Source organism: Sciurus vulgaris (assembly GCF_902686455.1).
Source record: "Sciurus vulgaris genome assembly, chromosome: X".
Taxonomy (NCBI): Eukaryota; Metazoa; Chordata; class Mammalia; order Rodentia; family Sciuridae; genus Sciurus; species Sciurus vulgaris.
Window position 1 is genome coordinate 16,783,366 of NC_136471.1, and position 21,229 is coordinate 16,804,594.

At 37.8% G+C, this 21,229-nt stretch overlaps 1 protein-coding gene across 8 annotated transcripts in view; it reads left to right on the plus strand.

The window, feature by feature from the left end:
* The first annotated feature begins 12,901 nt into the window (after positions 1-12,901).
* ARHGEF6 (Rac/Cdc42 guanine nucleotide exchange factor 6) overlaps positions 12,902-21,229 on the plus strand; it is a 130,704-nt gene continuing 122,376 nt past the window's right edge. For 4 of the 8 annotated variants that reach the window (XM_079124586.1, XM_079124590.1, XM_079124593.1 and 1 more), the window contains exon 1: positions 21,204-21,224. Coding sequence is in view for 3 of the 8 variants with exons in the window: in XM_079124589.1 (XP_078980715.1) it covers positions 13,195-13,359; positions 14,572-14,655 (249 nt within the window). In the remaining 5 variants the exon portion in view is untranslated. Of the gene's footprint in view, positions 13,360-14,571; positions 14,656-21,202; positions 21,225-21,229 lie in introns of those variants that run through there. The other 4 variants (XM_079124591.1, XM_079124588.1, XM_079124589.1 and 1 more) reach the window with 3 other exon arrangements.

Sequence of the window (21,229 nt, forward strand, 5' to 3'; positions counted from 1 at the left end):
ATTACAGGTGTGTGCCACCACACTCGGCCAATGAACTTCCTTTCTAATTAACTTTCCAGAGATATCTCCTCTTGTTTGCTACTAAGAAATCTGATTTATACAAAGAGAAATAAGTACAAGAAGAAAATATGGAATATAAAAACAGATGAATAAATGCCTTATTATGGTTTATCATTGCCTAGATAATAAAAACCAAATAAAGATACCATGGATAAAACTAACAGGTGATAGACGGAGAGATCTTTTTGATATAGAAAAGGAGCACAAAACAAATATTCAAAAATTTAAAGGAATATTTCCAAAGCAACCTGCAAAGATAGGCAAAACCATAGAAACATGGGTAGAGGACTTGAATAAAAAAGTCACATAAGGGGAAACAAAAATGACTTATAATGTATGAAGAGAGACTGTATCTGCCAAGTGATCAGATAAATGTAAACGTAAGCAGCAGTGAGACTCACACATTGTCAAAAGTTAGGAAGTTGAATAAGCAACTGGCTGTGAAAATACGGGAGTTTAAGAGTAAATCCCTGTATTTTGGTGGTGGGAAGTTCAACTTGTGCAACCATTTTGAAGAGCAATATATCAGTGCCTAGCGAAATCATTCCAAATAATTTCCAAAGCAATTCAATGGTTGAAAGGAAAGAAAATCTTTTCACCAAATGGTATTGGAAAAACTTGATACCTATATGGAAGTTTTAAATAAAGAACCTTGAGCTGGGTGTGGTGGCATGTGCCTATAATCCCAGCGACTAGAGAGACTGAGGAAGAAGGAGCACAAGTTTGAGGTCAGTCTCAGCAACCTAGAGAAACTCTGTCTCAAAATAAATAATAAAAAGGTCTGAGGATGCAGCTAAGTTGTAGAGCACCCCTGTATTCAATTCCTAGTATCCACCCTGCACCCCATCCACAAAAATTTTGAAAGCCCTACTCAATATAATACTCAAAAATAAATTTGAGAGAGTTCATAATATGTAAAAAGTAAAGCTGTAATCCTTCTGGAAGAAAAGAGAAAAATCTCATATGACCTTGCAATAGTCAATGACTTCTTAGAAAGAATACAAGGAACACTATTTGTAGAAGAAAAGAACTGATAATTAGACTTCATCGAAATTTAGAAAAATAATGCTTATCAAATTACCTAAAGGGACTGGGATTGTAGCTAAGTGGTAGAGTGCTTGCCTTGCATGTGTGAGGCACTGGGTTCAATCCTTAGCACCATATAAAAATTAATTAGCAAATAAAGATATTGTGTACATTTACAGCTAAAAATTTTTTTTAAAAAGTTACCTTAAATAGACAAGTCAAAGTCTGGAAGAAATATTTACATCACATATGCCTGACAAAGATTTTGTATCCAAAATGCATAAAGGACTTCTATAACATGATTCACAAAAACAGAAACTATTTTTTAACAGGGGCAAAACAAATATATTTCACAAAGAATATATATGAATGGTCAATAACACATGAAAAGTGCTTAAAATTAGTAGCCATTAGAGAAACTAAAATGAAAACCCCCATGAGATACTACTGCATACTCAAGTATAATTAAACTGAAAAAGAGTGATAATTCCAAATGTTGACAAAACTGTGGAGCAAATGGAACTCTCATATATGCTGGTAGGAGTATAATATGATGCAACTATTTTGGAAAACCATTTGAAAGTATCTTAAAAAGTTAGACATGTACATGTCTTATGGGCCATCAATTCTACTAATGGGCATTTATTCAATAGAAATGAAACTCAAGTTTACAAAAGGCCTTGTAAAAATGATCATAGCACCTTCATTCATAATAGCTTCAAACTAGATCAAGTGTTCATCACCAGTAGAATTGATAAACTATGGTATATTCATATGATCAAATACTGCTCAACAATAAAAATAATAAACCTCTACTGATGCACGTAACATGGATGAATGTCAAAAACATCTTGATGAGTGGAAGAAGCCAGACTATATAAAGTACATATTATAAATTCGTATTTGTCCAAATTTGTGTCACAGGGAAACTTAATCTATGTTGATAAAAATCAGATCAGTAGTTTCCTGAGGGAGGAGGGTATGGGATTACCTAGGAAAGGGCCTGAGGGAACTCCTTACAGTGATGGAAATGCTCATTTCATAATAGGGGTATGGGTTACCTGAAGATTGCATTTGAAAAAATTGATCAAGCATATTTTCAGATCTGTGAATTTTTACCATATGTAAATTTATCTAATCTTTTTCAAATACAAAGAATAAGAACCTATGGTTAGAAAGAACCTCAACTTCATAATAAGTGGTTATCTGAGTAAAGAAAGAGAGGATGGACTAAAGAGAGTACTTTACTTGTATTCATTACTTGAAATAGAGAGGGGGAAGATAGAGATAGAGGGACAGAGATAGACAGAGAGACATACAGACTGATACAAGTAGAGAGAGGGAGAGAGACAGAGCTAGAGAGAGAGAGGGAGAGAATACATGCTCAGTGAAGGTGTTCTGGTTTTCCTCTTATTTCTCTTTTCTATTCCCCTCCTCTGCTCGTTCATTTTACTCAAGGTTCCTCTTAAATGTTGGTGTCCATTGTCATTCATCTTTTGTCTTTTTTCATCTGACAATACCAATATTACTTTAAGTGTGGTGGATAGTTCATTTATATCAGAATCTCTTGGGCTGCTTGCTGAAAATGCAGATAATACCTACCTCGTAGGGCTGTTGGTGTGATTCCAGGAGATAATGATTGTAAAATGCTTAAAACAGTGCCTACAACAAAGTAAGCACCCCTATAAAATTTATTATTTATTATTAGTAGTAATAGTAGTAGCAGTTGTTATTATATTATTAAAACTGAATATTGGAAGTCAGTGGTGGAAATTTTCATTTTTCTTAAAAGCCTGAGGTGATTTTGATATATGTTAAGTTTTGGAAACACTGAATAACGTGCTCCCTAAGCAATCTTATCCATGTACATCATCTCAACTACTACTTGTATGGGAATGAATCCCAAAATGTATGTCTAGATATTTCTTCTGAATTCAAGACTCCAATATATGTACTTTCTTCGGGACACCTCCCCTTGGATAGCTCACAGACACCCTAAAATTGATGTTAGAAGGTATACCTAGAGTCTTTCTCAAGACCCTCTCTCTCATCTTTCCCAGGCCTAGAGAATGACAGTTCTGCACCCTGTTGACCCCAGCCAGAAAATAATCACCTAGACTCTTCCTTTCAGTATTCATTCTCTGACAACATCCATTTTCCTTCAATATCCATTTCTTGTCAAGTCTATCTCACTGATTCCCTTGGTTTTTTGTTAGTTCATTTTCATTTCACATCTGCAGCCTGAGTCCTCATCTCCCTCACCTAGATTACTGCAAAAGCAGCCAAGTTGTTCTCCTTCTCTCCAGAATATTGCCAATTCCACTGCACTCATTTTTTGGGAAGTATGAATTAAAGTTATGTATTTATGAATCTCAAATGACTTCATTCTTTTACAAATACGATAGCATTCCTTTTCCTTGTTTATAAAAGTAACATTTTCTTTGATAAGCAATGTAGACACACAGAAAGACATAAAAAATAAAAATCAGCCACAATACTACTACCCAGAGATTAGCACTGATATTATTTTGTTTTTATTTTTTATTCAAGAATAGCTTCCATATAATAAATTTCAGCAAATTTGGGGGGGGGGGCACCAGAATTGAACTCAAGGGTATTTAACCACTGAGCCACATCTCCAGCCCTTTTTGTATTTTGTTTAGACAGGGTCTCACTGAGTTGCTCGGTGCCTCACTAAATTGCTGAGGCTGGCTTCGAACTTGGGATCCTCCTGCCTCAGCCTTCTGAGCTGCTGGGACCACAGGTGTGCACTATCATGCCTGGCTTCAGAGGAATTTTTATATATGAATGTACTTGTGCAATCACCACCCAGATCAAAATATAAAATACTGTCATCAACCCATATGTTTCCTCACATACCTCCACAGTCTATACCATCCATGAGAGGCAACTGCTATTCTGATGTCCATCACTGCAGATTAGTTTTAACAATTTTAAAAACTAATAAGCATAAAATTATACAATATATACTCTTTTATATATGCCTTCTTTTGTTCAAAATTACATTTTTAAAATTAATCTGTTATATCTATCAATAGTTCATTATTATTAACATTCTATGAATATTTCAGAAGGTTTTCCACACACAGACACAACTATAAATATGAGATAAGACTATTTTATAACATTTTCCTCCTTTTCATGTCAATATATATCTAAAATTGTTTTGTTCTGGTTATAAAAGTAATATATGCTTACTATAGAAAGTGAAATATTACTGAAATGCATAATTTGGAAAGAGACTATCTCCCATAATTTCTTCAGCTACCCAAAATGAATGAATAAGTAAATAAATAAATAAGCATTAAGATGCCCATGGTACTTCTTTTTTTAAAATTTATTTTAAATGTAAACAAATGGGATATATGTTGTTTCTGTTTGTACATGAAGTAGAGGCATACCATTTGTGTAATCATACAGGTACATAGGGTAATGGTGTTTGATTCATTCTGTTATTTTTTCCTTCCCCCCACCCCTCCCACCACTCTTTTCCCTCTATACTGTCCCTCCTTCCTCCATTCTTGCCCCCCTCCCACCCCCCCATTGTGTGTCATCATCCACTTATTAGCGATATCATTCGTCCTTTGGCCTTTTGAGATTGGCTTATCTCACTTAGCATGATATTCTCCAATTTCATCCATTTGCCTGCAAATGCCATAATTTTATTATTCTTTATAGCTGAGTAATATTCCATTGTATATATACACCACAGTTTATCCATTCATCAATCGAAGGACATCTAGGTTGGTTCCACAGTCTGGCTATTGTGAATTGAGCAGCTATGAACATTGATGTGGCTGAATCTCTGTACTATGCTGATTTTAAGTCCTTTGAGTATAGGCCAAGGAGTGGGATAGCTGGGTCAAATGGTGGTTCCATTTCAAGCTTTCTGAGGAATCTCCACACTGCTTTCCAGAGTGGCTGTACTAATGTATGAGTGTACCTTTCTCCCCACATCCTCGCCAACACCTATTGTTGCTTGTGTTCTTGATAATCACCATTCTAATTGGGGTGAGATGGAATCTTACGGTGGTTTTGATTTGCATTTCTCTTATTACTAGAGATGTTGGACATTTTTTCATATGTTTGTTGATTGCTTGTAGATCTTCTGAGAAGTGTCTGTTCATATCCTTAGCCCATTTGTTGATTGGGTTATTTGTATTCTTGGTGTAGAGTTTTTTGAGTTCTTTATATATTCTGGAAATTAGTGCTCTATCTGAAGTATGAGTGGCAAAGATATTCTCCCACTCTGTAGGCTCTCTCTTCACATTGCTGATAGTTTCCTTTGCTGAGAAAAAGCTATTTAGTTTGAATCTATCCCAGTTGTTGATTCTTGCTTTTATTTTCTTGTCCTATGGGAATCCTGTTAAGGAAGTCTGATTCTAAGCCAACATGTTGAAGATTTGGACCTACTTTTTCTTCTATAAGATGCAGGGTCTCTGGTCTGATTCCGAAGACCTTGATCCATTTTGAGTTGATTTTTGTGCAGGGTGAGAGATAGGGGTTTATTTTCATTCTGCTGCATATGGATTTCCAGTTTTCCCAGCACCATTTGTTGAAGAGGCTATCTTTTCTCCATTGCATATTTTTAGCACCTTTGTCTAGTATGAGAAAATTGTATTTATTTCGGTTTGTGTCTGTGTCCTCTATTCTGTACCATTGATCTACCTGTCTATTTTGGTGCCAATACCATGCCGTTTTTGTTACTATTGCTTTGTAGTAGTGTTGAAGTTCTGGTATTGCAATACCCCCTGCTTCACTCTTTCTGCTAAGGATTGCTTTAGCTATTCTGGGTTTCTTATTCTTCCAGATGAATTTCATAATTGCTTGCTCTATTTCTGTAAGGTACATCATTGGGATTTTAATTGGAATTGCATTGAATCTGTATAGCACTTTTGGTAGTATGGCCATTTTGGCAATATTAATTTTGCCTATTCAAGAACATGGGAGATCTTTCCATCTTCTAAGGTTTTCTTCAATTTCTTTCTTAATTTCATAATTTTCATAATTTCTTCAGCTACCAAAAATGAATGAATAAATAAATAAGCATTAAGATGCCCATGGTACTTCTTTAGTGGCAGTGTGAGGGATGGAATCTGGGGCTCATACATATTAAGAAAGCACTGTATCACTGAACCATACCCAAGTTCCCCATGGAATTTTGACTACCATTTATTCATGAACTTAACACTCATTTATTGAATGCATTCTATGTACTAGACATTTTTCTTGACACTGAGGTTATAGCAGTGAACCAGAGTCTTCACCATTATAAAATTTACTTTGTAGTGGGACCTACTAACAAATAAACAAGTAAATATCTGCTGTAATATCAAGTAATATTAGATAATAAGTAAAGAGAGGTAATGAGATTAAAAGAGTGCTAGAATACTCAGTAGAATGGTTTTTTAGAAGAAATTATATTTTATTATCAGAGAGAAAATTAAGTGCAAAAGTCCTGAAAATGGGATGTGTTTGGTGTGCAAGGAGACCAGAGGTATGGGAGTAGACAAAGCAAGGAGAAATGTAGTAGAAAATGAAGTTGGAAAGTAGGCAGGACATGGAGAGCCTAGTAATCCAGGGTAAGTCCTTTGGATCTTATTTTAAATATGATGAAAAAAGCCATTGGAGAAGTGAAAGCAGATGAAGGAGATGATCTCATTTATGTTTTAAAAGAATTATTCTGCTTCTGTGCAGTGAATAGACTGTGTAGGGGCAAGAATAGAAGTGTGAACCTCAGGGTGATGAGCTGTTAGCAGTGATCCAGGTGAGTGGCAAAGTGGCTTAGACCAGGGTGATAGCAATGGAAGGGGTGAGAGAAGGATGGGTTCTGGACTTGTTTAGAGGTGACATGACTCTTGGTTGCTTGGGTGTGAGGTGTGAGAGAAAGAAAAGGAGTCAAACATGACTTGATTTTTATACATGGTGATTTCAGTGTTCATATACATGATCCAGCCAACTTCCTCCCATCTCAATTCCTTTAAGAAGAACTGACTTGATGTGTGTGCATGGTAGAGGGGGAAAGGTCGCACAACTCAAGCTGAGTCACATTGAGTTTGAGGTTAGATCATTCAAGTGAAGATGGTGAGTAGGCAGTTGAAATATGAGTCGAGACTTCAAAACAGAGGTCAGGGCTGGCAAGTTACAGCCACAAAACTGGATGAAATCACCTAGTGAGTGAATATCAATAGAAAAGAGAAGATGCCCAAGGCCTGAGACCTGGACCGTTCCAATGTTTAACAATCTGGAAGAAGAGGAGGAGCAAGAAAAAAAGAAAACAGAAACTAGTGATATCAGAGGAAAATTGTAGGGAGTCATGGAAGCCAAATGAGGAATCTATTTCAGCAGAGCCACTGCAAGGCCATGCTATTCCTTTGTGAAAACAAAACAAAGCAAACAAAAGCTCTCTCTTCCTTAAGTAAAAATAAATTCAATTACTATTGTATTTACTTTCCAGTAAGAAGAATTACAAAAACCATAAGGCATTCTGTATAGATTGTACAAATCAAATAGTGAACACAAAAGTATAGACAATTTGCAAATTTGGTCACAGCAATTAGGAATTCAAAGCCACCAGAGTATAATTTATTATAAAAGAGTTCCACATCTTGCTTTTTTCAGAACAAAAATCTCTGTGGCAGTTTCAATGCTTGCTTATTGTATTTCAATAGAAGGGTGAGGGGCTGGGGAGATAGCTCAGTCGGTAGAGTCCTTGCCTTGTAAGCACAAGGCCCTGGGTTTGATCCCCAGCACCAAAAAAAAAAAAAAAAAAAAAAATAGAAGGGTGATTATGGTGGAGCCCAGCCCAGCGAGATGGCACCTTCGGCAATGCTGCATTCGGAAGCTTGTGGCTGCTGGCCCCACTGAGGTTCCCACTGTCAAAGTTCTACCTGAGGGAGCCACAGAATGTCAAGTTCACATAAATTATCATTCTGACTTTGAGGTGGGAAGCTAGGTATGAGAACATATCAGGAGAGAAGAATCTGGTTCTCTGATAACTATGAAGCCACATGCAAGGCTTGAACCACCAACTTCTGGCTTTATTATACATGAGAGTGAGATAAAGCAGAGTGAAATAAAGCATCTTATTTTCTCTCCCCCTTTTTTTTTGTGATGCTGGGGTTTGAACCCAGGACCTTGTGCTTGACAGGCAAGCACTCTGCCAACTGAGCTATATACCCAGCCCACATCTTATTTTCTAAAACCAAGAACTTCTGTTCCTTAGACTGCACCATAGAATGAGAAATGAGAGTGTAGGAATATATTTGCAAACATGTATCTGACATAGGTTTAGTATCCATAATGTATAACATTTACCAATCGATAACAAAAAGACAACTCAGTAAAAATGGGCATAGAAATGAGCAAGTGTTTCACAGAAGAGGAAATATATATGGTAAATAAGGATATTAAAATGTTCAACCTTAATATTATAGTAATCATAGAAGCAAATTTCATATCTGCAAACTAACAAAAATTTAGAAACCTGAAATAGAAAGTATTAGCTATGATAGGGTGCAATGGGAAACCATATCTTGCTTGTGGGTATGTAAATTTGTTTATTTTTTTTCTTTTGTTGCTGGTGGCATTGGTGTGATAGCTAAGAAGTCATTGTCTCATCATTTTGGAAAACAACAATTTGGAAATCTGAAGTCATGGAAAGGGAGTGGGAATAACTGAAGAAGTAAGTTTGGAAATATGATAGGTTGTTTAGTAAATATGAGGCCTGAATTCATGATTCAGGAGGCAGAAAATTTTGTGTGATGACAAAGTATAAGGTGAAATCTTGCATGTGGTTTGCTAAACTGCAAGTGTTCTTTGAAGATAACAAGGCATGTCAATTTAGGTTCAATCAGGATAGAGACACCACATAGTAATTTGAACAGAAAAAGTTTAACATAAAGAATTAAGGATAAAAAATAAAATGAGCTGGGGATGTGGCTCAGTGGTTCAGTGCCCCTGGGTTCAATACCCATTGCCAACAAGAATAACAACAACAAATAATTAAGGATAACAGGGGATTGGAGCATTGAGGGATTGACTTAGTAAGAACAAAGGGAACTCTAAAAGAATACAGGAATAGCAGATGTAATAGAGAAAACAGACAATATAAAAATAACATGTAATAGCCAATACTCCTAGAACTGTGATAACCCTCCTCTCCATCCAGGGCTGATATCTAGGCCATGTTAGAGAAGTTGCTGTGGTGCCGAGTCAGTGAAACTTGTTGGACATCTGTCCTCTGGAACTAGCTGAAAATATGCTCCTCTAGGGTGCTGATTCACAAGGAAGTTGTCTTAACAGGGACTCCTAGCTACAGAACTGTTTAAAGGTGGTGCCAAGGGAAACAGCTACCCATTGTGCTCTGGGGGAGTCAGCACTTCAGAAGGTGGGCAAAGTAAAAATATTTCAAAGTTCCAGGTCCATTTTCACAGAGCAGACATAAAGGTGCACCGAAAGGAAAGCTGGGAGCTCAGCAAGAGTATATGGAGTGAGTGCACAGGAAACAGGAAGTAAAACCCCTCCTGACTGCAATGTCTCTGCACCATCGATTACTGGTAAAACTTAAAACCATGCAAGCTGGCAAAGCAAAATATATTTCAATGTTCCAGGTCCATTTTCACAGAGAGACATAAAGGTACACTGAAAATTAACACATTAATTACTGGCAGAGGCAGTCAAATAACTGAGTGGGCATGATATTGAATTGTTGTTTTGGTGGAGTTGAAGTGAACTCGGTGTTGGCAGAAACTAAAGTACACTAGAATGTCAGAAATCAATTTGTTTCTTCAAGTGCGACTGTGATGTTGATCTATCTGCCTCAGAATCAAGTGGGGGTGTTAATAATACCACTTCCTTTCCCCATTGCAGATCTTCTGAACTAGAGTATTTGGAAATTGGGTCCCCAAACCTTCCTTTTAACAAGTGTGCCATTAGATTTGGAATTTAAAAATAAATCAATTATGAATATTTCAAGCACATAGAAGTGTCTAACAGGTCCCAGTGTACCAAACGTCTGGTTTTAACAAACCTTCACACTTGCCTTATTTTCTGCAGATATTTTTATTTTAAATAAAAACCTATTTTAGTTCAAGTTCCACTCACTCATTCCTTTCTCCTTTATTGCTTCTAGGAGGTGATTATTATGAACTTCCTTATTTGTCAATCATTGCCTTAGGGTATGGTGAGCCTTTGAGGGTTTTGAGTAGGGATTTTAACACTAAGGTGCTTTTGGAAAATCAGTTAAAAAGTGCTCAGCTGGAGAACTCATTAGAATGAAAAGGGGAGGTGGAGAAGTCCTTGAAGGGGCAGGTTCAGTGGCCCGGAGGGTGTGGTCCTAAACTTTTGGTCTTCTTAGACTCATAGATGAAGTCTGCTCTTTGTGTCCCTGTGACCTCCAGTATTCCCCCACCACACTTATTCCCCCAATTCATTGGCTCCTTTAGCAAGCCAGCCTGTGTTCTGTGGTTAGTCATTTCACCAAGATGCTTGCCACTGCCCTGGAATTCCCTGCTTTCTTGACATTATACCATACCAACTGTAACTCCAATCTTTATGTTAATAGAGCTGTTTCTTTTGTCTTGAGGTGGTGACCTTGCTTTTCTGGTTTTACTTTATTACTTATATTAATTTGCTATAGCCAGCATCCAAAATGAGGCAGATTTTCATCCAGGTGACCTCAATAAGCTCAAACCTATTTTGGACTAGGCCAGGTTCCTGAAATTACTTTGGCTTTGTTCTTCATTAGAAAATGAAAGTGATACCTTAATAATACTATCAGATTTTGTTGTCTGTAGAGTAAAATTTTGATGAGCAATTGTGAAAACTGTCCAAATGACATATAAAAGTGTTTATAGAGGTCAACTTGGGGAATTTAATTTCTCAACAAAAGAATTCTGTTTTTATTTCCATTACATAGATTTGGCCATGGGTCAAAGGCAATAAAACATTTGACTGACTATATTTCTTTTGCTTATAAGTATATCAGCCAAAACATGGGGGTCAAATCCTTATTATATGACTATGGATAGACACAACACAGATGAATCTCAAAATGATGATGTTGAGTTAAGAAACCCCATGAAATGAAGTACCATACTGTATATTTCCATTTATATAAGATTCTTAAAAATACAAGCTAATCTCGTTTTTTTGCCAACTAATTTAAAGAGACTGGTGAGAAAAGAGATTGGTGGTTGGTTGCCTGAGATGTCAGAGGAAGGAAGAGAAGAAGGTGTTAAAAGAACACAAGGACACTTTTGGGGGCAATGGAAAAGTTTATCTAGATTTTGTGTATGATAATATGAAAAGGGTTGTATATGTCAGAATCCATTAAGTTGTATACCTTAAGTATTACAGTTTAATATTTATTAATTACATCTCAATGAAGTCATAAAAATCATTAGCAAGACTGTTTTATGTCATTAAAAAAAACAAAAAATCCGTGTTATAATCAATAGTGCCTATATCTGGAACGCCATCTGAGTTCATTCATTCATTCATTTAGCACTACTGAACATTTATGGTGCATAACAGGCACTCTTTTGAGAACAGTGTTAAATAAGGAGATGAGAGTTACTCTAGGAAGCTCACATTGTGGCAGAGGAGACAGATCAACAAATAATAACAGTGAGATAAATGTTCTGACAGAGCAAGAAGGGGCAGTTTTGAAAATATTTATCAGAATTATCTGAGTTGGCTATTTGGTAGTAGATGCCTGCAACTGTGTTGAAAAGGATTCTGAGGCTTAGCAGGAAAGAGCTGTGACTGGATGTCCCCCAGGCACGAGGAGAGGTAGTAATGGTGAATGGCATACATTTGCCAGTGTACGGCTATCCTATTAAACTTGGCCTTATTTAAATTTCTCAATAATTTGACTATTTTAACTGGTTCTGAAAATAGTTGAAAATAATAGAGCTCTCTTGTTATGGGCTAGTTTCTTTTTCTTTCAGAGCAGTATCTTAAATGCAAAGTGTTTTTTGTTAGGGAAACATGAACCTTCAAGTCTGTAGTATAGACAGAGGACAAGTGCTCTTTTGTTCTCATACATTGTTTTTAAGTGTATTTTACCCACTTATGTGACTGTGTTTGAGTTTTTGCTAAGGGTACTGCAGCTGGATTGTGTAGTGCAACCAGGTCCAGAAAAAGAATTGCTCAAGAATGCAAGTAAACAGGATGTCAGATGTTATCCTTAGCCTATTTCCCTAAACATAGCTTTTTGGCTGCAAAGTAAAATGCCATTCTTCTAACTTCTGCTTAATACACAGTGATGGCTGACAGCAGGCACAATCTTCATTTGCTTGGCACAGTGTCACCATGCAACTCAATGTGTTTTGCAAGGAAGGATCATGACACACAGCATCTCTCTGAGATAGTATGAAGACATCCGGTCATTTTTTGGAGGCATTTTCTCAGCCTGCCTAACTTTTCGAGATTTGTTGTGCCAGCATAACTCCCCACCAGGCTTAGATCTTTCTGCCCTAAGAGCCAGTTGGCATCTTCCCCCTAACAGAAGCCAGATTTTCACCGAGGCTACACTATTTATTGACAGTGTTTTCCCAGACTGGCCCATGAGTGTCTCATTTCCAAGGTCCCTGAAGTGCTGGCTCACCTCTGTTTTCCACAGCACTTGCTTCCTTTTCTCTCCTCCCTCCCAGCATCCTCCTCACTTCCTTTCCTTATAGCTTCTTGCACTGTTGGTTTTGTGTGTGTGTGTCTGTGTGTGTGTGTGTGTGTGTGAGAGAGAGAGAGAGAGAGAGAGAGAGAGAGAGAGAGCATGCGTGTGTTTCTTCTTCCTTTTTTATCCCAATGAATTTGTTTTTCAGATTTTGAAAAAGAAAACCAGTTCATCCAGGATTCTTATCTGTTTGTTCTGTTTCCACATCTTTGTGTGTGATCTCTGTAGTTTTCAGATCCCACGTTTTGAGTGGGTTCCACTATTGTCTAAGGAAAGTTGTTTTAAACCTTTGCTCTGCAAGCACCAGCAGAGAACTCAGAAAAAGGAAGACAACAGCAGATGCAATCACGGATGTGGCTTAGTCCTTGCAGCTGCCCCAGAGAACTGTTCAGAGTGTACCATCAGCAGTAATGAATCCAGAAGAGCGAATCGTGACATGGCTTATATCTTTGGGAGTTTTAGATTCCCCAAAAAAGACCATCTGTGATCCGGAGGAGTTCTTGAAGTCCTCGCTGAAAAATGGGGTAGTGCTGTGCAAACTGATCAACAGACTTATCCCTGGATCAGTGGAAAAGGTAAGGTCAATTTGCAGTATCTTTGGGACTGCTTGCCACCAGAGAGCAGTAATAATATAACTCTTGAGATTTCCTATTACTCAGGCTATGGGAATCTCCTACTTGAATATCTTTCTCGAAGTTGGGCATTCTTTTTTTTTTTTTTTTTTTTAACTGCTTTTGTAGTTTGAAAAAGTCAGGAAGTTAAAAGTTATCCTGCAGTAACTGGCCCCCAAACGTTAACAGAATAATAACCTGTTACTCCACTGGCAATAGGGGACAGGGAAACACCCTTATCACAAGTTTGCTTATTGCATATTGCACTTCCCTGTGCACCTCAGACATGTTTAAAACTTGGGGGGCATATGAGTCTTTGGAATCATTGAATGATTTATAGCAGATCTTGATGATATTTATTGACAGGTTGGCTAAAAATTGATGTAAATTTCCTTTTCAAAAAATAGCCATTAAAGAAGGGGCTATTTAGCAAGTAGAAGTAATCTAAAATGTCACATAAGTTTCGTGAAAACAAGAGAAACCAAATGTATATTTTGAATGCAATGGGCATTCAAAGTGAAACTAAACTTACTCTCTTGAAAAAAAAAATCCCAAGATTTTTAATGTTGGGAGCCCCTGATCATGACATTAGATGATTTCTAAATTAGGCACTTCAAGTAAGCTTAACGGTAGAGTCCTGCAATTATTTTCTTAAGGTCATCATGGAATATGACTGAGTAGTATTCTTTTGTCTTCTTGAACCAGTTTGTATTTTTATTGAGCAAGTAGATTTAACTTATAATCTCTTAAACCTGAGAAACAGTGATAAAATGGGGGTAAAACAGAGAAATATGATTAAATGTAGAGGACAGCCAAGGGAAATAAACTTTCAATAAATTATCATGGGGAGGGGACAGGGAGGTAAGAAGTATTGCTTTCTTGAAAACAAGAACTGAACTAAAAAATTACTGTCTTGGTCTCTCTAAATTTGCTATTACCACCTTTGGGCTGAAGGCATGAGAAAACACTCATAAGTTGAAATAGTTTGGTGACATTTGAAAGAAAATCCAACCGTTTAGACTTTTGCATCACTTCCTTCAGTGGTTATTTCTCTTCCTGAATTGGCAGCAGCATCACCCTCTGCCTTATATAGTTATTAGTAAATGATGAATGATGAATATCATTTGCTGGGCATGGATAACAATCTCCAAGTGACATTTGACTGTATTTCTCTAGTATTGTCTGGAGCCCCAAACTGAATCCAGCTGCATCAGCAACATCAATGGCTTCCTGAAAGGATGTGCAACCCTCCAAGTGGAGGTAAGCCTACACAGCTTATCTTCCTCATTGTCATTATTTTTGCTCTGCTGATAAAAATTGGTAGTAAGGGGCTGGGGAGATAGCTCGGTCGGTAGAGTGCTTGCCTTGTATGCACAAGGCCATGGGTTCGATCCCCAGTACCGCAACACACACACACACACACACAAATTGGTAGTAAGAGTACTTGATTGATTTTCACTGCCAGTGGCCACTGAGTTAAACAGAAGGAGCATGTTATAGAAACCAGAGTTGGGATCGGTGGTTCCTGGAGTGTTGGTATTTTCCAGAAATCAGTTCCAAACAAAACTCAAAAAGTGATGCCTATTATTATTATTATTATTTTATTTTTTGCAGTGCTAAAGATGGAACCCAGGGTCTCAAGCATGCTAGGCAAATGCTCTACCACTGGGCTACATCTCCAGTCCTAAATTATGCCTTTCTTTCTTTCTTTCTTTCTTTCTTTCTTTCTTTCTTTCTTTCTTTCTTTCTTTCTTTCTTTCTTTCTTTCTTTCTTTCTTTCTTTCTCTTTCTTTCTTTCTTTCTTTCTTTCTTTCTTTCTTTCTTTCTTTCTTTCTTTCTTTCTTTCTTTCTTTCTTTTTCTTTCTTTCTTTCTTTCTCTCTCTCTCTCTTTCTTTCTGTTTATTTGTTTCAATTAGTTATACATGACAGAAGAATGCATTTCAACTCATTGTACACAAATGGAGCACAACTTCTCATTTTTCTGACTGTACCTGATGCAGAGTCACACCATTTGTGAAAGCATAAATGTACATATGGTAATAAATTATGCCTTTTAGATAGAGCATCCAAGCCCTGAAAGTAGGCTTCCAGTGACAGAGCTTATGTGGATGTGAGAATTGGCTTCCAGTGATAAAGTTTTTGTGGGTGTTCTTCCCTACAAAGGATAACCAAAAGTGGGCCACTGATCGCTGCAGAGGGTCACTGTGATCCCCTTGAGTTGGGAAGCAAAGAAAGGCCATTGCCATTCTTTCCCAGAACAGAGGTCTTGAAAAGTTGAAAGAACCTGCTTCTGAGGTATCAATTATATATTAAAATATGTTGCATTGCTTATGGGTCCTTACAGCATTTATAAACGGTGTTATTAAAAAGGAGGTGATACTTCTGTCTGTGTGTCAAGATACTTAATTTTTCTGTACCTTGGTGTTTTTAACCTGCAAAATGGACACAATAATAGCTGCCTTTCCTTAAAGCATCAAATGGGGTACCCAATAACAATTCAGGGCTAAAAATGCCAACCTCATAAGGTCTGTGAGATAATTTATATAATGTTCTCAGCACAGGGCCAGGGACAAAAGTGTCCTGTGTTAGTAGAAAGCATTAACAGTGTTACCTGTGAACAAGTAGTAGTGGTTTGAGCATGGACTCTGGTTCTAGATTTCTTGAGTTTTAATCTCAATTCTTGCTTACTAGTGGATTTGTGACCTCTGGCACATTACTTGACCATGCCTCTGTCTTGATTTCTCCTCCACCCTGTGAAATGGGAATAATAGTGGCACCTATGTCACAGGACTAATGTAAAACCTCAATGAATTTAGTCACATAAAGCCCCCAAACAAGTGCCTGGAACATTTTTCAAGTGGTAGTTATTCTTATTCTTCTTATGAGCAGGACTAGGAACTTTGCCCCAGATAGTTTGCTTGCTTCACAATTTTCCCTAAAGCTAGCCCTAGCATCAAGCAACACCTATCTCAGGATATCTTATTCCAGTTTTCCCTATTGCCCATTTAAGAGCTGTGTGTGTGTGTGTGTGTGTGTGTGTGTGTGTGTGTGTGTACATGCATGTGTGCATGCATGTGGCTTTTGAGGTACATATGGCTTCAGATCACCACTTGGTATTCCTTATAGAATGATGTCTACTATGGAACAGATCATGGTATTTTTTTTATTTTTTCAAACAAAAACACAGTGAAGTTGCCAATGATTGCTGTGCTCTGAAGCTGCCAGAAGGTAGACTAAGCTTCTCTGCAGTTCTAAGAATACTAGATGGTACAGAAATACCTCCTGGGTCTGGCATTGTTGGGGATTTTTCCAATAACTAATGCTTACTCCTTTAAGCATAAGCGCTTAAAATATTTTTATCCACTTTGGGTAAAAATCTTTCTAAAAAGTGTATCATAATAATTCATCTTCTTAAAAGGGATTGGGCATATTTTCATTTTTTTTTTGATAATTCAGACTGACCTGAACATGATATAAATATGGTAATAAAGCAGTATCTGGAATTGTAGTTACTCATAAGGCTTCCCTAGTTTAATTTGAATTAGAGTCTTGGCTTGGTCAGTTACTGACTGCTTGACTGTGGGAGAAGTTACTTGACATGTCTTTGCTCCTGTTTCCTCATCTGTATAATGAGGACATTAACAATATGTACCACAGAGGATCACTTTAAGGACCAAATGAGATAATGCATCCAAGACACTTAATACATCACTGCACAAAAAAATATGAACACTGGCTGTTCTTTGGTATGTTATTACTTATGCCTGTAGGGGATATACAGGTGCCATACTGGGGCACTCCTAGAACCCTGAGAGAAGACTCATAAAATCAGAACACAAGGGATGAGACTGACCGAAAGCTGAGCTGGGAAGCTCCAAGCAGCCATGTTGACCATAAAGTCTCAAAATTGTAGGTAGCCAGGAAACAGACTCACCCACAAATATTTTCAAGTGTCTCTAGCTAGAGTATCTCTCAGGCCCAAATTGCCTAGCATAGTGCCTAATGTAAGATGTGCTTAATGAAGTTTTGTTGACTCTATCAAACTGTAAATATATTAAAAGCAAGAAAATCAGGGCTTGACTATTGCCCAGAACACACTATTACTCATCCAAAGAATGAGTGCCAGCTTGAAATAGTCAGTTTGAAAATGCAGGGGCTGGGGATATAGCTCAGTTGGTAGAGTGCTTGCCTCGTAAGCACAAGGCCCTGGGTTCAATCCCAGCACTGCAAAAAAAAAAAAAAGAAAGAAAAGAAAAAGAAAAGAAAATGCAGAAAAATGGAGCCTGAGATGCAGCACTATGCTACCAAGTTGGGAATTGGATTCTGGGGTCTAGGGACCACATTAAAGAGCTGCTGCCTTCTGAACCTCTGTGTGGCCATTTGGATTTTCCAGGTGACTTCTATCTTTGTGTACTCATATTGTTACAATGTCTTAGGGTCTCCAGAGAATCACACAGCTAGTAACTGATGGGGGAGCTCTGCTGAGGCACCTGGGTAACTGTTCTCTGAAGTACCTCCCTAACTTTGATGATATCCCTTGAAACACAAAAGTTTAAAAAATTCTGATGAAGTCAAAATCATTTATTTTTTGCTGATTTTGTTATTTGTATCTTTGGTATCATCTAAGAAACCCTTGCCTAATTCAAAGGTTATGAAGATTTACTCTGATTTTTCTTCTAAGACTGTTATAGTTCTGATTTTTACAGTAGGGTCCTTGGTCCATTTCGAGTTAATTTCTTTATGTGATAGAAGACAAAGGTCTAAATTAATTCCTTTGCATGCACACATGCATTTTTTAGCATCATTTATTGAAAAAAACTATTCTTTCTTCAATTGAATTGATTAATGTAGCTTTTTAAAATCAGAAGTGGTGAGTCCTTTTTAAAATCAGAAGTGGTTTGTTCTTCGTTTTCAAAATTGTTTTTGGCTATTCTGGATCCCTTGCATATCCATGGGAATTTTAGCATCAGCTTGTCCATTTCTGTGGAAAAGAAATAAAAAAAACAGCTGAGATTTTGATGATCGTATTCAATCTGCAGATCACCTTGGAAATACTGCCATCTTGATAACTTGTAAGTCTTCAAATCTATAAACATGGGGTTTCTTTCCATTAATTTAGCTCTTCTTTAATTTTATTTGACAGTTTTTTGTAGTTTTCAGCGTACAGGTCTTATACCTCCTTGGTTTAATTTATTCCAAAGTGTTTTGTTCTTCTTGAAGCTGTTACAAATAGAATTGTTTTCTTAAATTTGTATTTGAATTATTCATTGCAAGTATATCAAAATACAATTGATTTTTTATATTTATCTTCAACTTTGTATAAGATTATGTCATCTGTGAATAGAGACCATTTTACTTCTTTTCCTTCCGGATTGGATGGAAATCTGGATGCCTTTTATTTAATTTTATTCCTTCATCTTTCTGGATAGAACCTCCAGTACAATGTTAAATAGAAGTAGTGAGAATATCCCTGTTTTGTGTCTGATTTTAAGGACTAAAGCTTTCAGTTTTTAACTATTTAGTATGTTATTAGTTGTGCATTTTTCATAGATAACTTTTATCTGATTGAGGAAATTCCCTTACATTGCTAATTTGTTGAGGGTTTTTTTTTTAATTGTGAAAGGGTGCTGGATTTTTTGAAATGCTTTTACTGCTTCTGTGAAGATGATCATTATTTTTTATATTGATATATTACATTCATTGATTTTCATATGTTAAATTAGTCTTGCATTATGCATAAATTCCAGTGAGTTATGTTGCATATGCACATAAAATTTGTTTATGATTGTGATTATTCTTGAAGTATATTTTCTTCTCAGAGATGGAATTACTATTTTAAAATTTGATAGATAATGTTCATCTAGAAAAATGCTATACAAAGTTACACTCCCACCAACAGTTAGAAGTATCCTCTTCCTCATGTACATGACAGCATGGGATATTATTTATCTTTAAAGTTTGCTAAACTAATGGATGAAACTGTATTTCATTTTTTGCTGTAACTTGTATTTCATGATTCCTAATGAATTGGGACATCCTCTCACTCCCTTGTAGTCCATTTGTATTTCTTTTTTTCTAAACCAAATATATCTTTTTAATTTTCCTACACAATGAAGTAGGCAGGGAGGTATTTGGACTTCAAGTGAAAACTTTCCAGATCATATGGAAAAAAATCTTTGTGTCTAGGTAGCATCACTAATGTGACCAGGAAGTCTTCCACAACATGACAACATGAGTTCCAGCAGTGAGAGATTTTTTTGGTGTTTTGCCTTTGGACTTGATGGTATGGGGGCCACATATGATTCTCATCAGTTGGAAGTGGCCTGTGTAGTACCTCCCTGCATTGTTCCGGCAACAGCCACAGGACTGACTGGTCTGTGAAAGTTCTAACCTTGTTCTTTCCTCTCCACCAGACCTTTCCCCTGCTTCATGCCTTCCAGGTACTCCTGCTTTGTCCTCTGCTACTCACTGCTAGGGACATCCTAACATCTTGTATTTTATTCCTGGGTCCAGCTTACTTTGTCAAAGGAGGTTTTGTTCATGAAGGGTTTCACTGAATGAATATGGGGCTCAATTAGTGTTTCACTGTCTCTCTCTCTCTCTTTCTCCCTCCTTTCTTTCTTACCCTCTCTCTTTCCTTCACTCCTTCCTTATTTCCTCCTTCCTTCCTTCCAATGCCAGCTGGAAGCAGTATGGCTTTTTCTCTGTCCCCACCCCCTCACTCCCTCCTGTCTCCCTGAGTCACTCCATCTGCCTTGTCACTGGAACAGCATGGGTGCCTTCCCCAAAGTGAGGCCTGTGGGATGGACGATTTGCCATTTCCCAGGGGCTGCTCTGCAGGGAGGCAGAAGTAAGGCAGCTTTACTAATGATTATGAGTCAAGGAGAACTCTCCCACCAGCCAACTCCAGCACTAGAGAGCTGTACCTCCCTGGAGGATAGACACAAAGCCAAGAACTAACCCACAGTTGTAATGGTACAACAGGCCTTCTTCCAAGCTCTGACCCTGTCATCTGTGTGAAGTCAGAGCCTCCTCTCTAGGCCTCAGTTGACTCACCTGTAAAATGAGACTAGAGTAGGGGTTGGGTAATGTCTAATGGTCTGGCACCACTTTTAACTGTTCCATTTCCTTCATTCTCCAGTGGGCAAGCTTTGCATAATTAGCTGCTTAATTTGACTAGACTAAAGAGGATTTTGGTAAGTTTTTCTTCTCCTGCCTAGCAAATATGATACGCCAAATGGAATTTCCACGACTTAATTGAATGTCACCCATGACTCTGGCGATCCTAATCTTTTACTGACCACATTGTGTTTCTATAAAAATTAGACTTCAGGTAAGTTTGTAAATATTTTCCATCTATCAGGAACCTTTTAAAAATTTTTCCTCAAAGAGACTATTTGATTTGGGGTCTGTTGTCAGAGAGCCCAGGAAGGCCATCTACGGTAGTTCAGGGAGGGGAGGTATGTGAAGGGCCACCAAGAGCTTCTTTGCTTGGGTGTCTCCTGGCTCAACAGGAAGCTTGGGGGTTCTGAGTTGCATCTGGGGGTGGGGGAGAAAGCAGGCCACTACTAGGCATGTCTAGTCCCGGATTCCCGCCTGAAGCTTTGGCAGCGGCTGGTGGCCGACCAGGCGCTGGTAGCCCTGGGCTTGGGACTGAACCCGGTGGCAGCAGCATGCGCAGTGTGGCTGCCGCCGTTCCACCACGGCTTTTGCTGCTGCCACAGCTAGCCAGGCTGCTGTTGTTGCTGGTGTTGCTGTTGCTGCTGCTGCTGCTGCTGCTGCTCTGCCCTGCGCCGCTGTCACTTCCAGTTCCTACTTCTGCGATCCAGGTCCG